At 39.9% G+C, this 21,633-nt stretch overlaps 2 protein-coding genes across 9 annotated transcripts in view; both read left to right on the top strand.

Moving 5' to 3' along the window:
• Positions 1-1,242: 1,242 nt before the first annotated feature.
• LOC103715968 (peptidyl-prolyl cis-trans isomerase, chloroplastic) lies at positions 1,243-16,847 on the top strand. Of its 3 annotated transcripts, none has more exons than XM_039125627.3 (7): positions 1,243-1,661; positions 3,242-3,532; positions 10,871-11,070; positions 12,300-12,535; positions 12,790-12,932; positions 15,688-15,759; positions 16,255-16,847. In XM_039125627.3, exons 1-7 carry the CDS (start codon positions 1,473-1,475, stop codon positions 16,480-16,482), a joined length of 1,359 nt encoding a protein of 452 aa, XP_038981555.2. In that variant the 5' UTR covers positions 1,243-1,472; the 3' UTR covers positions 16,483-16,847. The 3 variants fall into 3 exon arrangements, with proteins under 3 accessions (XP_038981555.2, XP_088560533.1, XP_038981557.1); XM_039125629.3 differs by having other exon boundaries at positions 1,590-1,683; XM_088704407.2 differs by lacking the exon at positions 3,242-3,532 and having other exon boundaries at positions 1,281-1,661.
• A 2,046-nt stretch (positions 16,848-18,893) lies between these two features.
• LOC103715955 (ubiquitin-like-specific protease 1D) overlaps positions 18,894-21,633 on the top strand; it is a 44,417-nt gene continuing 41,677 nt past the window's right edge. For 2 of the 6 annotated variants that reach the window (XR_015968835.2, XM_088704393.2), the window contains exon 1: positions 18,894-19,343. Coding sequence is in view for 5 of the 6 variants with exons in the window: in XM_088704393.2 (XP_088560519.2) it covers positions 19,035-19,343 (309 nt within the window). In the remaining variant the exon portion in view is untranslated. The remainder of the gene's footprint in view (positions 19,344-21,633) is intronic. The other 4 variants (XM_039125631.3, XM_039125632.3, XM_039125630.3 and 1 more) reach the window with 3 other exon arrangements.

Here is a 21,633-nt window from a genome sequence, read left to right as displayed (position 1 = left end):
TTTGGATCTAAAGAAAACGACATCAAAGAGGTACGCATCGGAATCAGTTGTTTCAGTGATATTAAATTATTAGTGTTTTATTTGAGTTCTTGAGTTGATTACTACAACATATATATATATATATTATGTACAAAATATCTATAATTATGCAGGTCAGTGTACAATAATTCTAACCTTTTTGCTGATAAGCCAGACAAACTAATCACCTGCCCACACCGCGATTTACGAAGCGGGATGCGCAGAACCATGCTCAACGTTCTCTAGCCCAAAAGATTGTTCTACTATACAACCAAATGAATATCAAATATTATTCGAGGTATTCGATAACTCAAAATCCTCTACTGATCCACTAAAGGGTTCACCATCATGTGGTAAGCTAGGACTACCCTCTGAGTCCCTTTAACCAAATTTTTTTCGGATCAAGCTAGAGAGAGAAAATACCAAGAGAAAAAATAGGAAGAGAGAGAAATTAGAGAGAGGAGAGAGAGAAAACAAGAAAAGAAGAAGAGAGAATGGGGAGGCTCTCTTTCTTTCTTCCTTCTTCCCAAATGGAGGAACGTGTTTGGCGGTGGGTAGCCACCCATAGTCGGTGACTCCCAGTGATCGATGACCCATGACGGTGCCGGCGGCGTGCCACACCCGACAACGACTAGCCAAAATGCAAGAAGAAAATATCGAAATAGGGGAGTTATGTTTATCATCAATCAGACGACTCACCGACCAGAGTCAAGGCGGAATAGTGGCCCAAAGATCGGAAAAAGAAGGAGAGGTAGCTCATTTTGCCTCCAATGAGCTCCTCGGTCGGATCGATCGCGAAAACCTCAAGTTCCTCCCATAAAATACTTAGAGATCCAAGCCTCTAATGGAAGAACTCCCCTGGGTGATACCAAAAGAGACGGAAAAAGACTCTTTTATAGAAGAAGATTGGCTCAAACAAGGAAAGATCCGATCACCTTAGACTCCTCCCTCCGATGGAATTGGAGGAAGAAAGGGTAGTCTTTCCCTGTCACACGTGCCGGGGCATCTGATGTGCCCCAGCGGCCGGCCCAATCGCAATAAAATTCTCCAAACTTCCAAATACGGCGAAGCTTAAGCAACCAGATTTGGGACGGAGTTCGGGTTGTATCTTTCGCACGGAAGAATGTCAACCGTTGGATGGCTCCTTGCACAACTCTCAAAGCACTCCAATTTCTCTGTTTTCTGCTGCATAGATCCCGAAGCGGTTATTGTACGATCCAACGGTTGAAAGAAGAGAAATCACTCTTTCGCGCGAAAGATACAACCCGAACCCTCGGGAGGCTGGGACGAGCAAAACCTTTCGTCTTCCGGACAGCCTTATCCGCACCGTGGGGACGTCTAGCGGCTCTCCGATTTCCACTATCCCTTCTCACCACTATTTGATCCTCTTTCCTTTGCGCTAACTCCAAAACCCTACCTTCTCCAATCCCTCTCCCCTCGAAACCCTAGCTCCCATGGCGGCCCTCCTATCCTCCCAGTCCCAGTGCCGCTTCTCCGCTGCCGCCCCGAGATCCTCCGTCTCGGCCAGGCGGAGCTGCTTCGATGGCCACCGGAGACCCCTCTGGTTCCGCCGCCTAGGGTTCTGCTGCTCTTCTTCTTCATCGAGGTTTCGCAAACTCGATTCCGGATGGGGAGATGTTCCGGTTGGTCCAGTTCTCTTCCAACGTAGGCGTTTTTAGATTATTTTCCACTTATTTATATGCAACTAGAGCTTTAAATGGAAATATGAGCAATGTAGAGATGTATACGATCGGGAAGTTGGCATAATCTGAATGAATTGGATGAGCAATTCGATTAATATTCGCTTTTTTGTTACCATAGTCGAATCAGCTACTATTTATGAACTATTCACTCGAGAAGACTTCTTTCCTGTGTCATTGTCAAAATTCTGACTAAAAGAGTTCCTTCGAGTAAGATTGCTGAGGATTTTAGAGCAAATTTCTCCTCTTTCTCTCTCTCTCTCTCTCTCTCTCTCTCTCTCTCTCTCAATTTCTGTTACATCATAATTTCCACATTGTAAAGATTCTTGAGTCACAAAGAGATGCTTTCTTCAAGTAGGCAGTGTAATATTAAAATAAAGACAAATTTCTCGTATGTTGGATAATTAATGCTATTTGTTTCCTCATAGGAGGAAATGGGATTATTTTTTTATAATCGTATCATATGTTCTGTGAAAATCACCTTTTGAATAGTTCCATTCGGTAAGAAGGCTGAGATTCTTGGATCACTTCTCATGATTTTCTTCTCCACTATATTAGATTTTCTTCGTTGTGTTTGGTATGGCCTTTGCAGCAATGCATAGTGCTTTTCTTGACCAAGAAATTGAATTTTCTAAAGAGAGAGACTAATTCTTGATGGGTTTGATGAAAATCCTCTCTTTTTGCACCGTAGATGGTTGAATTAGTTGCACAATTTTGATTTATTTTTCTTTGTAAAGTTAACTTGTTTTTTCTAGTAAAATAGTTCCCGCTTTGGTAAGAATGCTGAGACTTGAGATATTTCTCCTGCTTTTTTTTTTGGTTTCATAAGATAGATCTCCTGCCTACCTGATATGCTTACTATGAACTGGAAATCAATATGGCCATATTTCCTTTGAAGAAGATGAAAGTGTTTGAGAGAGAGAAGTTCTTCGTGGGTCAGATGAATAATCAGTTGTTTTCATTCATTTCTTTCAGAGCAAGGTTCGCCGTACCGGTAGGAACTCCGTACCGGTGCCGTACTAGTATAGGCGTACCGAGTGTCAGTACGGTACGGTATACGGTACGCCAGGCGTACCGACATTGGCGTACCGATACCGGTATCCATCGGTACGGTTACGGTACGCTCGATACCGATCTGTACTGACCGGTACAGCATACCATGTTCCAGAGTTTGTTGGTTAGATTGGACAGTTTTATTCTATATTACAAAATTTAACTTTCCATCTCCATAGTAAAATTCTTATCAAAATCGTTCCTTGAACTATGCTCCGATTTTCGAACCACTTTCATTTATATTTTTGTACCATTAGATCAGCTTGCCTTCTTGGTGCTTGACATGGATTCTTTCATGAGATATAGGTTGAATTTCTTTCTTTTCTTACTGGGGAGAATAGAATTAATTCTGCCAATTCAATATCATTCTCTGTGGCAGTCACTTTAATGTGTTCTCTTATTAAAACCACAAACAGTTTCTTTTGGTAAATGCTGAGAGCAGTTTGTATATCTTTTGAATTCTTGGGCAGAAGAAGAACTCATTTCACCTAAAGGAATGTGCAATTTCCATAGCATTGGCAATTGGATTGGTCACTGGTGTTCCTACATTGGACTGGCCTGCACATGCATCCCCTTTAGGCCCTGTGCTGCCTGATCTGTCAGTGCTAATTTCTGGACCACCTATTAAGGATCCTGGTGCCTTGTTGAGGTATGCATTGCCAATCAATAACAAAGCCATTCGGGAGGTTCAAAAGCCTCTTGAGGATATCACAGACAGTCTCAAAATCTCCGGGGTTAGAGCATTGGATTTAGTTCAGAGAGTAAGCATAACTAACAAAAGTCTCATTCTGAGATCTTATTTGCTATTCCTTACAATTTCTGCAATCACTCAAGTGATTTTTGTTTTATAATTACTGAATTATACATGTTACAGTATGTCATGTAAAATGATGTTCTTAAATGAGTACATTGTGCTCATCTTTGACTTTGCTTTACAAAAAGCACTTTCACCATTCTTCAACTTAAAAATAAAAAGCAATTAGTTTGAAAGAAGCTGATTTTCATAATGCTTAATAAAAAGTGCTTCTCACACAAGCAGAGGTCAAATAGCTTCTTCTGCGAGATGCTAGAGAAACTAGTTTTCATTTCATGCTTGTATCAATCACATTATGTTTTCATAAATATAATTGGATTTGCCTCACCTAAGAGCAGGAATGGTGGAGATGCAAATGGATTAGACAAACTTAAATTTAACCAACTCAATGTGCACCCAAACCCGAAACTTGATTATGTTAGTCATCTCAAAGTCCTTAATCCAAACCAAAATCTCAACAAAGTTGGACTTAAGTCCATGTTAGTTACATACAACCCAGTTGAAACCAAATAGACTGAAAACTACTTCCATCTTTGTGCTAGCAAACACCAAACAAGAGGAGCCATTCTCTTTAAAATACTTCTGTGGAGGTGCTTCATGAAAAGCATTCTTTAAATAGCAGAAGCAAAGTGAAACATGCCCTGAGTATGGATGCCCCATTATGCCATTGTAATTATAGCATGCTGGCATATTATTTTTCTAACTGGAAAACACCTAGCAACATTAATGTGATAGACAACAGCTGGAGGAATTTTGAACAAATACAATGAGATTGGAGTGGTTGGTGATATTCTATAACCTAAGATGATGACTTTCTATCACTTATTAAATTAATCGTGTATCTGGAAAAGGAACCCATTTATGCTACATTTCCAGTACCACTATCTAAACTAGTTGAATTCTAGTGCATAATGTGGTTTAAAGGCATGTTGCCTTGCATGCAATGATGAGGCATCCTTGACCTAACCCTATGGCTGTAAGTGAGTGAAATTTTAGGCAAATCAAATCATGCTCAAGATCATTTTGTATCATAAACAGGCTGAGCTTAAGTGCAGCTCAACCAAATTCTACTGTAACTCATAGGGAAAAAAAATAACCCCATCCTTCCTGAGCCAGGGCTTTAAAATATATAATTTGAATACATTTCAGTTGTGAGATCTTAATCTGATGGCTTATTGCATTCTTCTGTACATACAAAGAGTCAGGGCAGACATATATAAAAATCTTATTTATAAATTTACAAATAATAACTGAAATAACATTGACATACTATGTGATATACTTATTTAATCAAGCTCAACATAAGTGAGCTGGCCAATATCAAACTTTCCTTGTTTACTGATGAGGCAGTCTGTTACTTATCTGAGTTTTATGCTGAACACAGGATTATCATGAATAGCTTACTTGTTTGACTCTACCTCTCATAATGTTGATGAGCTAGATAATGTCTTGCTGCTTTTTTATCAGATGATGATATTCTTGCCCTATTGGTTCATCTCTTGGATGATTACAACTCAACTATAACAATTTACTGATTCTGGCTTGATGTAGTCTCAGGACTCCATCTTATACTTAGTTTATGTTTTTTGTTATTTCTGTGTTTTTCATCCAAAGCCATGTTTAGGCTTGGATTTTCAGTCGAGTCATGTACTAGTACTGCCAAGCAAAAGGGGTCCACCTAGGTGTGATAGAAAGCCTAACCCAACTCCAAACTACTACACTTAATTGCTTGAGCCTTAGCCTTTCTTCAATGCCCACGGTCATCACTCATCTATAGGAATGGAGGAGAATGTATGATAGTCTTGGAAATAAAATTGTTGAATGTCTGGAAGAAGGGGGGAAGGAAGTTAGAAGAGAAAAAAAAATACAATATAAATCTGCAAAAATATGCAGAAATCTGCAGAAAACAATATAAAAAAAAGAAAAGAAAAAAATACTGTTCACATGAACAGTAACCCGACCGTTGCTGTTCACAGAACAGTAACCCGACCTGGTTACCATTCACAGAACAGTAACTCGGCCTATAAAAAGGGAGGACAACATCCAAAAAAAAAGAGAAGAAATCCTACAAAGGTGAGTGTCACCATGGGCAAAGCCCTGAGAGACCTTTTTTCTTCCACTTTCATCCTGCTTCTTGACCTATTTCTTCTTGGAGCCACTTTCTTGACTCCATGACCCTTCATCTCGATATCTTGGTGGAGCGCGGTCTGAAAGTTCTTATTGGATTGGAGGGACCAAACTCGCAGAGGTAATTATCCGACTAGTTCTATCACCATCTTTTGCCCATCCCTCGTTTTTTCGTCCATCAATCATTATTTCCACCCATCATCATTACCCTCGTTGCCATCTATCACATCCTTGAAATTCGAGTTTACTGGCAGTATTTTTTTTATTGTTCTGTTGTGGTTATTTTCAGTTTGCTGCACTAGTTATATTTCATTGATTAAGTTTTAGTAATAAGATATCTATCATATTCTGTTTTGCGTTCACATACCTCTATGATGATCTTTTGAGATAATGGGTATTTGCTAAAGTGTCTAATCAATCGTACCATAATTGATTATTATGAAATCAATCTCAACTGTAGTAATCGATTATAGGTTGCACCAAAGTAGTATCAGAGCAAATAGATCCTGCATATCTAGAAATATTTATTATTGTGTTTGCATCATAACGTTCATTTTTTCTACACTTTAAATTTTGAGAATTAAATTTCTGCACTTCCAAATAGAGAAATATATTTTCTGAATTAACAAAATAGTAAATTATATTTTCTGCATTTAAAACTACAAAAATTTTAATTTTTGGAGTTAAAAATGCAGAAAAATTAGTTTCTGCACTTACAAAAAATTCTGCATTCATTTTCCACATTTAAAAAATGAAAAAATATTTCTGCATTAAAATATTAATTTCTGTATTAAAATATTCATTTTCGGAATTAAAAAATGAAAAAAATCCGAAAAAAAATTTCTGAAAAAATTTTGTGTCACCTCCATAACATTGGAAGCACCTCCGAAACAGTTTTGGGTCGAATCTTAGCCTACAATCATGTTTGATAATTGGCAAGATGCATTTAAAATCCAACAACAGACCTTAGAGCAGATCCAACGACAGGTAGAACACCTCTCCAACTTCATGACTAGACTAGAATTGAACATACCTGAGATAGTGAGACCTAGGAGAGAGAAAAACTATCAGGATAAACCAAGACGTAGAGTCAGACCTCAAGGTAGACAAAGATCCATCAGAGGGTAGTTGAGAGTAGTAAATCAGATGAGATAGAAAATAAATTAGATGACCGACCACCACGTAGAAATAAAGAGAGACCACCACATAGAGAACCCCCTCGTGCCAGACGTTGGGATGATGGCATTAAGATTGATATTGGGGATTTTAAGGGGCGTTTCCAACTAGATGCTTTTCTTGATTGGGTCAACAAAACCGACCAATATTTTGATTGGAATGAAATCCCTGAGGATAAAGAGGTCAAATTTGTGACCCTCAAATTAAAGGGACACGCTCTGGTTTGGTGGAAGCAACTCCAAGAATGAAGAGTTCAACAAGGTAAGGATAATATTCGTACCTGGAGTAAGATAAAGGAGAAGTTAAGGAAGAGATTTGTCCCATTGGATTATCGCCAAAATCTCTACTTGAAATTCTAAAACCTTCGACAAGGGACTAGAATCGTGGATGAGTACACCGAGAAGTTCTATAAGCTCCAAGCAGAAAACGATCTTAGTGAGGACCCCATTCATGTTACTAGTAGATTTATCAATGGCTTAAGACGGGATATTCTGGACCTAGTGGTGATGTTCGATGTCTTGAGTATTGATGATGCCCATTGCCGTGCACTGAAAGTGGAAACACAACAAGGGCGAACTAGTGGTCGAAAGTGGGACTCAAACAGAAACTCTATTACCCAAGGAAAGAGTCAGTTCGACAAGAAAGTAAGTTTTCAGAACTCTACCAAGACCACAACTACCTTAAAGCCCAATTTTAACAAGGACTTATGGGACAAGGGCAAAGGCATACTGGCACCGGCACCGGCACCTGATTCCACTATCATTTGCTATAAGTGCCGACAACCCGGACATAACTTCTTTAAATGCCCCCTGAGAAAATTCCAGTCTCAGTCACATCTGATTGAGCAAGGACGATTCAGATGAGTCCAATCTAGAGGCAAATGAGGGTAAGTCTGAACAACAGGATGGGTCGAAGAACGACGATGTCCACATTACAGGTGATGAGGTGGGCCCACTCATGGTGACTCACCGTGTCATGGTCGCGCCTAAGCAATTTGTCTAGGATAATTGGTTGAGGCGAAGTATTTTCTTGACTATAGGTACTGTGGGGGGATATAGATGTTCTATCTTGATTGATAGTGGCAGTACTGAAAACTTCGTGTCTCAATACATGGTTGATAAACTAAAGATACCTACACAAAAGATTCATAAACCATATAAGGTATCTTGGTTTAAGGAGAGAGTTGAGGTTCCGGTCACCCACAGGTGTCTAGTAGAGTTTTTCATTGAAAAACGATACTAAGATCAGGTATGGTGTGACGTTATGCCTATGGAGGTGTGCCACATATTGTTAGATAAGCCTTGGCAGTACGATAGGAAGTCTCAGCATGATGGAGAAAAGAATACATATTTCTTTGTGAAAGATAAAATGAATATCACACTTTATCCACAAAAGGAATTGTATGGGAATAACACAAAAAAATTTATGAAAGAAAAAGGCAAAGAACCTACTCAAAGAGCCTTGTTTCCTTTCCAACACCAAATTGTCACGCGCTTCAGGAAGACAGGCGTAACCCAAGTTGGAAGTACCTAGAAAAACGACTATTGAAACAGGGCTGCTACCGCGATACTATAGCGCACTTTTTTGCTACCCCGGGACAAGGGACTAAAAGCCCCTTTGATGACTGGCTTATCAAGGCTGAACCAAAAGAGAATACAGGATTGTACACCCTGTTGTCTATCGCTAGTGGCTCTTGGGAGGATGTCACCATGGACCTCATTGTAGGACTACCCATGACTGCTAGGAAGGTTGATTCGATTTTTGTTATGGTGGACTGGTTTTCAAAAATAGCACATTTCATTCCATGCAGGAAAACATCTGATGCATCTCATATGGCACATTTTTTTTTAAAGAAATTGTTAGATTGTATGGTATCCCAAGGTCATTCACATCTGATAGGGACACAAAATTCACTAGTTATTTTTGGAAAACTCTTTAGAGCAAATTAGGAACAAAACTAAACTTCAGCAGTGCTTATCACCCCCCAAACAGATGGTCAGACAGAGGTAGTGAACCGTACACTCGGTAACATGCTTAGATGTTTGGTTAGTGAGCGTCCTACTCAGTGAGATTTGGTTTTAGCATAGGCTGAATTTGCATACAATAGTTCTATAAATCGTACTACTGGTAAGTCTCCATTTAAAATCATCTATGATTTTTCTATTCCACACATACTTGATCGTGCTTCCATTCTCTATCATGGTCGGATAAGTGCCGAAGCAAATGACAATATTGAGTAGGTCCGTCATATCCAACGGAAAGTTCATCAGCGTTTGCTCGACTCCAGTGCTATGTATAAGGATGATGTTGACCGTCATCGCAGGAGGTTCACTTTGCAGAGGGTGATTTGGTGATGGCCTATTTCAAGAGAGAGAGATTTTCATTGGGCAGTTACAGCAAACTCAGCCCGCGAAAGTATGGTCCATTCCATATACGTCGAAAGCTGGGGAAGAATGCCTATTGAAGCTTCCAGACAACGTCTAGACTTCTGCAATTTTCAACGTTGTTGACCTGTATTAGTTTCATGGAGATCCACCAGAGGCAGTTGCAGTTCCAGATCTACCCAGCACCAACTCAGAGTCCAGTTTCAATGAGGGTATTGAGGATATTCTTGATGTGCGAGTAATAGACACTAGGCGTGGGCAGTACCGTAGATTCCTTGTGCATTGGCAAGGGAGACCTATGTCAGACAATTCATGGATCAGTGAGGACGAGTCGAGGCGCTAGAGACCTGGTTTGTCGCAGCGCATACAGGAGACCTACTCGTCAGGAGTCGAGTTCTTTCCATTTGGGGGGAACTAATGTAGTCTCAGGACTCTATCTTATACTTAGTTTATATTTTTTGTTGTTTCTGTATTTTTCATCCAAAGCCATGTTTAGGCTTGGATTTTCAGTCGAGTCATGTACTAGTACTGCCAAACAAAAAGGGTCTACCTAGGTGTGATAGAAAACCTAACCCAACTCCAAACCACCATACTTAATTGCTTAAGCCTTAGCCTTTTTTCAATGCCCACGGTCATCACTCATTTTTAGGAACGAAGGAGGATGTATGATAGTCTTGGAAAGAGAATTGTTGAATGTATGGAAGAAAGGGGGAAGGAACTTAGAAGAGAAAAAAAGGATCCAATATAAATCTGCAGAAATACGCAGAAATCTGCAAAAAACAGCAAAGAGAAAAAAAAAAAGAAAAAAATACTATTCACATGAACAGTAACCCGACCTGTTACTGTTCACGAAATAGTAACCTGACCGTTACCGTTCATGGACTAGTAACCCGACCCGGTTACTCTTCACAGAACAGTAACTCGGCCTATTAAAAGGGAAGGCAATATCAGAAAAAAAATTCTAGAAAGGTGAGTGCCACCATGGACAAAGCCCTGAGAGACTCTTTTCCTTCCACTTTCATCCTACTTCTTGACCTATTTCTTCTTGGAGCCACCTTCTTGACCCCATCATCCTTCATCTCGATATCTTGGTGGAGCGCGGCCTGAAGGTTCGTCATCCATTAATCATTATCTCCACCCATCATCATTACCATCGTTGCCATCTATCACATCCTTGAAACTCAAGTTTACTGGCAGTATTTTTTTTTATTGTTCTGTTGTGGTTATTTTCAGTTTGTTGCACTAGTTATATTTCATTGATTAGGCTTCAGTAATAAGATATCTATCATGTTCTGTTTTGTGTTTACATACCCCTATGATAATCTTTTGGGATGATGAGTATTTGCTGAAGTGTCTAATCAATCGCACCATAATTGATTATTATGAAATCAATCTACACATGTAGTAATCGATTATAGGTTGCACCATGGCTTTATTATCTGCCACCTATTATTCATTATTTCAAAACTTTAAAAATAGTTATGCATACTTTAGCCAGGTGATTCCCTGTTAAACTAGATTCTTTTGGTCAATACATTATGCAATTACATAAAAAAGAAAATTAAATAAATAAGATATTTTCCTGCTTTGAACTGTAGAATGTAAGGCAGGCATCTCGTGCTCTCAGTCAGGGGAGAACTTTGATTCTGTCAAGTGTGGCTGAATCAAAAAAAGAACATGGACAAGTGCTGGTTGACAAGCTGGCCGCTGGAATGGAAGAGCTCCAACGTATTATAGAGGAACGGGATAGAGATGCAATTGCACCAAAACAAAAGGAGCTTCTACAATATGTTGGAGAGTAAGATATTTCTATTATGTAAAATGTTTATGTTGAATTATATGACAATTATTTCATATGCATATCAGCAAAACTAACCTTATCTCCTGATCTTGCATGTTGATGTTTTACAGTTTTCTTATATTTTTCCATTTCATGTTTACTGCATTTTGTTACCTAGTCAACATTGATAGATAGGGAGCAAGATGCCTAACTTTGGACCTGTGTTCTGTGAATTAGAAGAGCAAGCTTTGGCTCTAGTGTCACTTAAGAGAAATTTACAGACTTTAAACAAAAGGTAGTAGTGAAGTATATAGTACTAGTAATAGTACATTATTTGCAAATAACTTACATGTAAGTTTCTCCTGGAATAGCGGATGATTTAAGATACTAGTATCAACTATAAATTTGGGCTATAGGCCACAAATGAACTTCATTATTTGCAGTTTTGAGTTACTAAATTAAAGCCAGGGTGCCAATTCTAAATAAGCATGACATGAGAAATTAAAAAAAGAATGTCACTTTTGCTTAAATTGCTTCCTAGCTTAGTTACTAGACTTGTGAGTCGGTGCTGGAGAGTTTTTGGATGCCAGAGTGGGAAGCTGAGCTTCAAAAAAAATAAAAGGAAGCACCCAGGAAGCAGGTGTGAGAATGAGATTATGAAATGGGTGCGGCACCTAAGGAAGAAAATCCCATCTACTAAGTTAACAAGTCATGATTGTGCTTTAATGTTTTTTTACAACAGCTGCAGGACCTGATGTTATGTTTTTTTATTATTTAAAACAGTAAGCATGGAGATAATTCACTTTATACCATGAATAATGTCATGTTTTCAAAATATGCATGAACTTAAGGCTCATGTTGTTCACAATTCCATACGGTGTTGTGGCTTTTGAAGGCTGGACAGTCTAGGCATTTCTTTTTGCCTTCTCATTCCTCTTAAATCTGTTAACTTAGTGTTTTCTTTCCTGCATGACACTTTTCCTTATAAATATAATTGTTATTTTTTGTACTGAAAATTCATGTGATATTCTTATTACCATTTTTCTGTTTGGTAGTCGCTAAAAGCATTGAACTGTATTCTACTTGCTTATAAGACGTCATGTGATGTTTAACTTTCCTTGGTTATCTGGGTGAGAAATATCTGACACGAGAACATGGGCATAAGCCTTCTTAAAAGGCACAGTTCTCATATATACCCTTGTCATTGACTGCAGCTGAGATCTTCCTGCGACATTGGATTTCTGCAGTGTTGAAGAGGATATGGTGGATGGTTTCCCGTATGAAGTGCCAGAGGAATACAGCAGTTTGCCTCTTTTAAAGGGAAGGGCAACTGTCGATATGAAGGTTAAAGTTAAGGACAATCCTAATATACAGGACTGTGTATTTCGCATAGTTCTTGATGGGTACAATGCCCCCGTGACAGCTGGGAACTTTTTAGATCTAGTGGAAAGGCACTTCTATGATGGAATGGAAATCCAAAGAGGTAGATCCTTGTCTCATTATTGAAAATGAGCCCTTGTATCTGATTCATCAACGATAATATCCAACTATATAAAATTAGTGGATATGTGCGAGATGACATTTATCATCAGCTTTGTATATTAAGAAACTTCAGCTATGTTTGTATGTGTCTCATTTTCATGTTCCTGTTCTGTATTTTTAATTCATGATGGCTGCATACTTGTCTTATTTCTTTCAAGCATGCAATAATCAAAATTTGATGTGGTTCTTATGCAGCTGATGGCTTTGTTGTTCAAACTGGAGATCCTGAGGGACCTGCTGAAGGTTTTATTGATCCAAGTACAGAAAAAATCCGATCAATACCTTTAGAAATCATGGTTGCTGGTGACAAAACACCTGTCTATGGTGCAACGTTGGAAGTAAGTTGCTTTACTTGCTTTATGAAGTAATTTTGATACCTCATCTTTAATAACCTGGTTATATTATTGTTTAACACTTTGAAGCCTTAAGTGCTAGCATCTTATTAGTGATGGCATCTTTCGAATGCCTGGATAAATGAAAAAATTAGCTAAACTTTACTGCATAAAATGTGAGGTTCCCAACCTTGATTGGACGCCTTTGCTTGAGGTCTCAAGGCCCGTGGCTAACAAATACACTCTCTTTCTTATAGAATGCATCTGTTAAGAGACTAATTACCTGCACTATGGAGAGAAACAAGAGGAGGATCATATCACTGATTAAGCTAAATAGAGTTTCTTGGTAGGAAATATAATCCAAATATTGGTTGATGTCAAGGATTGAAGTCTCTGTCTGTTGCGGTTACCCCAAATCAGAATTGTGAGATATTGTCTTGGGATGAAAACTGGGTTGCTCTACTTTGTACTGTGTAGGACAAACTAGGACAGTTACCAGGATGACCGGTACCAATTGTCCCAACTCCCAACACTTAGGATGGGCTTGCTTCTTGGTAATTTGCTAGGATGATATTTTTTCTTTATTTCTAATTTTTCTCTCTTGTTTATTGTTTTTAATGGTTGTTTAAAGACTTATTTGATATTTATTTATATCATGATTTAGAATTAGGGGATGTTTTTGAGGGTTTGGACTTAATCCTCAAGGAGAGGTCCTATGTCAGTACATCCTCTAGAGATATGACACAAATAACTAGAAAAGAAAGAAAAAGAGGAAGAAGGTGAGAGTTCGATCATGGGCACCATAAACCTAATACCAAATTGGTACTGGTATTGATTTCCGCACCATAAATCCAATCATGAGCTCAAAAGCCTCGTCTAATCTCAAATTATGATAAACCCATTCTAAAAACTAAACAATCATTAGAAACGGTAAACAATAGTAAGGAACAGGGTTTGTCGTACCGGCCCGTACCGGCTGGTATGGGCCGGTACGAACCGGTCCGGGTTGGGATCCAGTACCGGAAGTTTTTCATTGGAAAACCAGCCGGTACGACTACCGTACCAGTACGGGACTGGTATGTACCGGTCCGGGCCGCCACCGGTACCGGTACGGCAGACCGTGGTAAGGAACAAATAAAAGCAGAAAAAAGTGTCCTAATGAATCAATGGGATGCCAATGACCAATCCATTCCCAGTGTCAGAACAGTACTGACCAATATTAGGTCCAAGACTGAGATTTAAAACTTTGTTAAATGGGTTCCAAGTCATTAGTCGAGAGAAATAAGAAAAACAATTCAACCAATGACGAGCATAGACACACATCAGTCAAGAGAACTGGGAAGAACGTTTCAAACAATAATGAGAGCATAAAAAGCTAGAGAGCATGCACACATCTTTCAAGAGAACTAGGAAGAGCATTTCAACCAATAATGAGAGCATACACACACATCCATCGAGAGAATGAGGAAGAGCATTTCAACCAATAATGAGAACATACACACACATCCATCGAGGGAATGAGGAAGAGCATACACTCTCATACATTTTTTTTTAAAAAAACTGTGGCAGGAAATCTAGTACCAACCATTAGTTGATAGGGTTCCAGCAGACCATCAAGCTCTTGGTTCGCTCAGATCTGCGACCTGCATTACACATGCCAAAGTAGAAACAATAATAGTAGGCATTCCTTTTCATCAATTGATGAAAAGGATCTCACTTCAGCTATCTCATTGAATGGGTTTGTGATTAGCCATCAAGTATTCCTTCCTGTTCAAGTGCTCATGTTGGCATCCCAGATTCTGAATACTAGTCCATGATGACCACCCCTAGGATCTCAAGTTATTTTTACCGATTGTCTCATGCTCCAAGGCTGAGCACAACAACCATGGGCATGCATGCATGTGCATACACTTGCATACATGCATGCATGATCAAACTTGCAAGCATGCACACACATGTATGCATGATCATGCACATGCAATTAAAGAAATCTTCATGGCCGGAAAGCTAGTACCAAACACGCCCAAATCAAAAATGCTTCTTCACAGGACAAATGGTGCCAAATGTTAGTTAATGCACATGCACACAAAGCTAAATAGAGCTTCATGGCAGGAAAGCTAGAAGTACCGAATGTTAGTTATGGGATCATTGCAGTCCAATACAGTGATAATAACAGGCGTCCATTTCATCAATGGATGAAAAAAGATCTCACTCCATCTATCTCATTGATAAATGGGATTGTGGTCAGCCATCAAGTGTCCTTGCTCTTGAGTTGTTCATGTTGACATCACACATGCTGAATCGTAGTATATGATGACCGCCTCTGGGAAGTCAATTTATTTTGCACTGCCAATCACCTCATGGTACCACACTGAGCACATTTTGCATAACACTTGAATCTGGAATACTTTTGGCATCTTTCTGCTGGATTACTGTTAAAATGTTTTTTTCTGCCTTTTCACATTAACAACATCAATCAATTCTCAGAACTGCTGTACTTCATAACTTGCTGGTTATTGGTGCCTGGCATGTATTGTAAGGTAGGTTTGGAGAGTCTGAACATCTATATAAAGGTTAAACGTAAAATTCAGATCATCTTTATCCCACTCATTGTACGCATTCAAAAACTCTTGTCTGGTAAACTCATAACGGATTTCAAAAATTACTCTTTCAGCATGATCGGTGATGTGTGGCTTTTCTCATCCGTATTTAACTCAGCGGCGCATGTCCTGATTCTTCATTATTTCATTTTGATTATCAGGAACTTGGTCGATATAAGGCTCAAACCCGACTTCCATTTAACGCATTTGGAACAATGGCAATGGCTAGAGATGTAAGTCATGCAAAGATCCCCTCATGGAATGCCGTACCGGCCCGTACCGGCCGGTACGGGCCGGTACGTACTGGTCTGGCCGTGGACCGGTACCGGAACGGATAAAAAACCGGTATTTTCCGGTTTTTTATCCGAACCGGCCGGTACGGGTGCGTACCGGCCGGTTCGAGCCCGTACCGGCCGGTTCGGAGCCCGTACCGGCCGGTACCGGCCTCGTACCGGTGCGAACCGGCCGGTTCGCACCGGTACGATTTTTTTTTTTTTTTTTTAGAACCACAGTGCCGCGCGCTGTGGTTTTTGAAACCACCGCGTACCGGCCGGTACGGGACCGGTACTAGCCGGTATGTACCGGACCGGACCGGTACCATACCGGTCCGGCCGGCCACCGGTACGCCGACCGGTACCGGTACGGCGGACCTTGGATCCCCTTTTCAATAGTAAAGTCTTATATTTGTCAGTCCTGACACCATGTCTGCATTGCTGTACTTGAAACAGGAATTTGACGACAATTCTGCTTCCAGCCAGGTCTTTTGGCTGTTAAAAGAAAGTGAACTGACTCCTAGTAATGCTAATATATTGGATGGGCGGTATGCTGTGTTTGGATATGTTACTGAGAATGAGGATTATTTAGCAGATCTCAAGGTGGGAGATGTCATTGAATCAATCCAAGTTGTCTCGGGCCTCGATAACCTTGTAAACCCAAGTTACAAGATTGTGGGTTAGACTTACTCGATGGTCCATTTTTCAGTTTGGTTCTCTCAGCATCTATGTGGGCTTTGGAGCATTCTTACGGTGGACATGCACCGGAGCCTCAAATTCTTTTGAATATTTAAAAACATGACTTGCACAGCAGTTAATTCAAATCTTAGAAATTTGTTGAATCCAGTATGTAAGCAATACTATCTGCACATTTGCTTGTATTGTCTGTTTATGAGATCGATTGAAACTACCAGAATCTAAGCAGGTTGAACCAGAATTTTATACTAGGTTGTTGTATCTTTTTAGCCACGTGAGGTAAGCTGTATGACAGTATGAGGAAATATTAATTAAGCCATAAATCAGCCTAATCTATTCCTTATTATTAGTCACATGGTTTACATTATGGCCGAAAGATGACATTATTTGCTTGTTTTTCCAGAAAATGGCATGCATCGACAGCCCTAAACAATTGTGGTTTTAGTGGTTGTTTTTATTAGTTCATATCTTTATAATGGCCTGCAGCGGTATGCTCGAGTTTATGAAATGAAGTCCTTGGCACTGTTCAAGGCTTGAACATGTATGTGATCTTTGTGCATATGCATAAAACTGGATGATTTGTGCATGTAGAGCAAAACACCAATGACTGTTTGCAAAATGAGATATCCAAATACAGGGCAGATGTTGGAAAACATGCCCACTTGTAAATTGAAACAGGCCTGGTTCTAGACTTTCTGAATGGAAACAGACCCAGTAAGCCAAAGAGAGAAAATTCTGATGTTGATTCGGCAGGGGTCCAGCAGTTTAACCCATGGGTAACGCGCGTGAGGGCCCTTGTACTCTGTCAACTTCCCTGCTGCTATTTGGTGATAAATCCATGAGACAGGAGCAAGCAATATATATATATATATATATATATATATATATATATATATATATATATATATATATATATATATATTTGTGAATCGGCTGCTCACACTATCCTAGCATGAGCATAGCCAGCTACATCAGCATCAAGTAAACAACATAAAGCAAAAGAAATGGAAGACCGCTCGCCCAAGAGACACCATTGATCCCGTGAAGGCAAGGCAAAAGGAGGTCCAACGTGTCTGCATTTCACATATAAGTTCAAAATAAAAGGTAATATGTCCATCTCAACTAAGAATAAAAGAACCGATGTATTCAAGTAAAAATAATGTCTTGTCTTAGTACAAGCAGCTAAACTGTTTGAGATAGTAATACAGTAAATAAACATTCATGGGTTTTCTTTTTATTTTTCTTTTGTTTTTTTTTTTTGGCAAAAGACTTTCTGCTGCAGCATTGCACAAATTTTCATTTTTTTATTAAGGGTTTGGTTGGTCACAACGAAATCCATGGACAAGAAAAATTGGAAAAGGAAATTTGAAAAAAATTCAGAAAATTAGATATAGATTTTCTAAATTTGTTCCTTTTTTTATCAAACAAATAAAAAAAAGATTTTCTAGGGAAAACAAGTTTTCTGAGTAATTTTTCATGAAAAGAAACAGACCCTAAGAACCAATTTTAGTTGGTTGTTCAAAAAAGTCTTTCATTTGTCTGCATCTGCCAATTCTTCCTGTTGAACCTCTGTATTAGGTTCAAGTGGGGGGGCTGGTTACCTGTTGTAATGGTGCATAATCTCGTAAAATTCACTATATTCTATGCACCTAAAAATCTCGCTTTTAATGTGACGGCCTAGATGCTGATAATTTAGGTCTCATTCCCTTGTGAGGGCAGGCTGGTCGGTGGTTGGCGCTTAGCTTCATTTGTGGCGGGATTTAACATTCAAAATCCGTGAGGTTTACCGGGATTTGGAGAGCCCGTGGGTTAGGTTGTGCGCATGGTTTAGTGCGATAGGCTAATAATGGGCCGGGCCCAAGTCCAGCCCGCCATAAGTTCAGGCATTCTTTGACATAGCCCTGATGCAATTATACAATACAATGGCTCTGCATGGTTTGATATTATATATATATATATATATATATATATATATATATATATATATATATATATATATATATATATATATATATATATACACTTTTCAATTACAAACTGATGAAACAAACGAAGAAGATCGGAAAATGATTGGAGATTCCAAATTTATTTTTTTTGAGATTAGAAGGGAGCCATCCGAATTTTTTGAGGGTTCTCCAATTAGAATTGGAAGTGGCAGGAGGTGATATTATTCGAGAGCGCCCGGTAGTACTTTTAAAAAATTAAAGATTAATTACGAACCTTGAAGCATCTTGACAGAAATATCAATACTATATTCCCAAATAAGATCTCGGCCAAGATTTTTTTCGGTTTTTTTTTTCCATGGGAACGTTTTCTTTGAATTATTATTATTATTATTATTATTATTCAAGAACGTCCTCCGTCTTCGTAATTTTGAACGAAAAGTGTTCGTGCGCCGCACCCGCACATGACTCCTCTCTTCGATTCCTTCACACTTCGTGCGCGCCTCCCCATAGACCCTCTCACATTCGTATAAGAATAAAAGCCATCGGTCTCTCCCTCACTTGGAATTCCGCCTTGGCGGTTTGGAGGACGGAGCGATGGCGAAGAAGCCCCTAAACTTGGACTGGGACGAGCTGCTCCCCGGCCGGGACGAGCCCCCGCCGCCGGAGGTGGTGGTGGTCGCCGACGCGGCGGACGGCGGCGTAGGGGCGGAAACGGTTCAGGGTGACGCGCGGATGTTGGCGGAGATCTCCGATCACGTACTGGAGGAGAAGATCAACCGGGCGGTGAAGAATCTTGCCTCGCCGATGCTGGACAGGCTGCCGGACCGAGGGGAGAAACTGCGGTCCAGGCTCCGGAAGTTCCACGACGAGCGCGACCGAAGGACGCTTGCAAAGATCAAGAAGGTATGTAGATAGATAGCGTTGAAAGGAATAGAGCTATATGGGTATTGTTTGTTAGGGGCTTTGGTAGTTTCAAGAAAATTCTTGAATAAACGATTAGGGAGTTGGACTAATTTATATCATAAGAAACGTAATGCCTCACTAGAGTGAGGAAAAAGGAATTTATGAATGAACATGGAGACAGATACAGATAATTCCTTTCCTTGAGCTTTTTGGGGTGAGGAAGATGGACCGGCGAGCAGAAAGATGAATCATGTCTTATGAACAGCACCGGTTTCTCCTCTTCTTTGGTGTTGTTATCATTAATATTTTTTTGATCGCCGATGGAAGCATGTCCTGATAAACTAGAAGCTTGAAGAATGTTACGAGTAGTATTAGAAGAGTTGAGAGGGAATTATTCAGTTGAGGTGCTGACTTGGAAGGAAAATTGTGGTTAGCAATTGCACTGCATAATAATTTGTTGTCTCGGTGACAGCATGGTGATGCGGGATGAATGCGAGGGATTTAAACATAAGGATTATCAGTAAGTTATGTTGATTAACTAGCCTAATAGCAGCAGAAAATTCAGTCACATATGGGATAAGAAAACATTAACATGAGCATAGTAATTTCAAGACTAGTTACCCGCATGTACTAATTCATTTAGGACTTAGAAGAATGGACCGTTGTGGTTGAGAAACCACTTGATTAGGACACTTCCTTCAATAAATCAGACCTAGAGTTGAGGTTTACCAAACATTGAACTTCTGAAATTTTTTTGGAGGAGGATCCTTGATCTCACTCTCGAAGGTTGATGATTGGATGACCAAGCTTCATCTTCCGTTGCAACAGGGCCCTTTTGCTATTGGTTTGGAAGGATAATTGACCCAATGACATGGAGTACTTTAAGGACCTGCAAAGAAATAGGGATTAGAACTTTGGCGTGAGAGGGGAATGGAAATCACAAAAGAAAAAGGAGGCGAGAGGAGGTAGGGCAGCGGTGGATGTGGTAGTGGCTTTAGGGCCTCACGCCCAACTTGGAACAAGGGCCTCACGCCCAACCTTCTCTCAAGGTGACAAAGCAAGATTGCTAAGGAAGAAAGAAGCACTTTTTATTCATTCATCAATTGAAATTACAAGATATCATGAGGAGGTATTTATAGACTTTCCTCATGATTTGAAATTTAAACACATAATGAATGGCGCTCCACATTTGAAGGCTTGGTTGCTAGAGAAAAGGAAAGAAAGTTGGCCGGCTTTAAGGGGGAGGATTTGAAAAGTTGTTGGCTCCCATTTGAAATTTTCTTGCATTTAAATTGTGGCCGACCTCTTGGACTTTGAATTTGGGTGACGTGTCAACTTGTATGAGGTGGCATGGTGATTGGTTCTTCTGATGAGGTGGCATGACGTTGCATTGGTTTCTTTGATGAGATGATGTGGTCGGCTCCTTATGCTTGACTTCATCCTGGTTGGCGTGCTTCCATTGGTTGGAGTGGTGGTGAGGTGGCCAGCTGATGTTGATGTGGATGCCGAGGTGGTGCTCCAAGGGTGTGCAAAGGTGGTGGTAGAAACATGCAACATGTCCTGACTTGGCTTGCTTTCTGACTTATTGAGGCTTGCTTTCTGACTTATTGAATTTATTTACAGGACTCGATCAAAGCCACAGTGACCTTGAGTTAATTGATTGGAGTCTTTTCTGGATTCTGGTGCCCGCACCAATTCTCCCGGGGTGGGAAGAATTCGACTCTGTCGAACAGGGGTTGGTTTGGCTGTGGTACTTTTCTAGGAGATCTGGGTTAAGTCTCTGTAGGTCCTCTCGAGTAATCCATGAATCATCAGATTTTGGTCGACCCTCCCAGTGAACCAAATAGCGTTGGTACCCTTTGTTCCGGGTGGTGATAGCTTGATCATCCAAAACATGTTCAACCCTATCTCTCGATTCTGGAAATGTGGCTGGAGGGCACTCAGGTGTGGGTTCACTCTCAATGGGAGCATGATCAAAAGGCTCACTAGGTATCAATGTTGGTCCCTTATACTCTATAAGGTCTGAGATGTTGAAGGTCGAGCTAATACCAAAATCAAGGGGTAAGTCAACCACATAAGCGTTAGGTTCAATTTTCTTTAATATCCTAAATGGACCTGCACTGCGGGCATGCAATTTTTTCATAGTTCCCGGGGGAAACCTTTCAGGTTTTAGTCTAATCATTACATAGTCTCCTTCAATGAATTCCTTAGCCCGTTTGTGACGATTAGCTGCTTGCGCATAAGCTTTGTTACTCATGTCAATTTTCTTACTGATTTCATTATGTAAATC

This window comes from Phoenix dactylifera, chromosome 1 (genome assembly GCF_051530095.1).
Source record: "Phoenix dactylifera cultivar Ajwa chromosome 1, Ajwa_hap1_PhDact_Kaust_v1.1, whole genome shotgun sequence".
NCBI classification, from domain to species: domain Eukaryota; kingdom Viridiplantae; phylum Streptophyta; class Magnoliopsida; order Arecales; family Arecaceae; genus Phoenix; species Phoenix dactylifera.
The sequence above is the reverse complement of the archived record's forward strand: the minus strand, read 5'-3'. Positions and strand labels throughout refer to the sequence as shown.

Excerpts from the sequence above, each read along its gene's own strand:
- LOC103715968 (XM_039125627.3), top strand. The coding sequence starts at position 1,473 with ATGGCGGCCCTCCTATCCTCCCAGTCCCAGTGCCGCTTCTCCGCTGCC. Across the intron at positions 1,662-3,241 it reads CCGGATGGGGAGATGTTCCG|AAGAAGAACTCATTTCACCT; the intron begins GTTGGTCCAGTT and ends ATTCTTGGGCAG. Across the intron at positions 15,760-16,254 it reads CAATGGCAATGGCTAGAGAT|GAATTTGACGACAATTCTGC; the intron begins GTAAGTCATGCA and ends TACTTGAAACAG.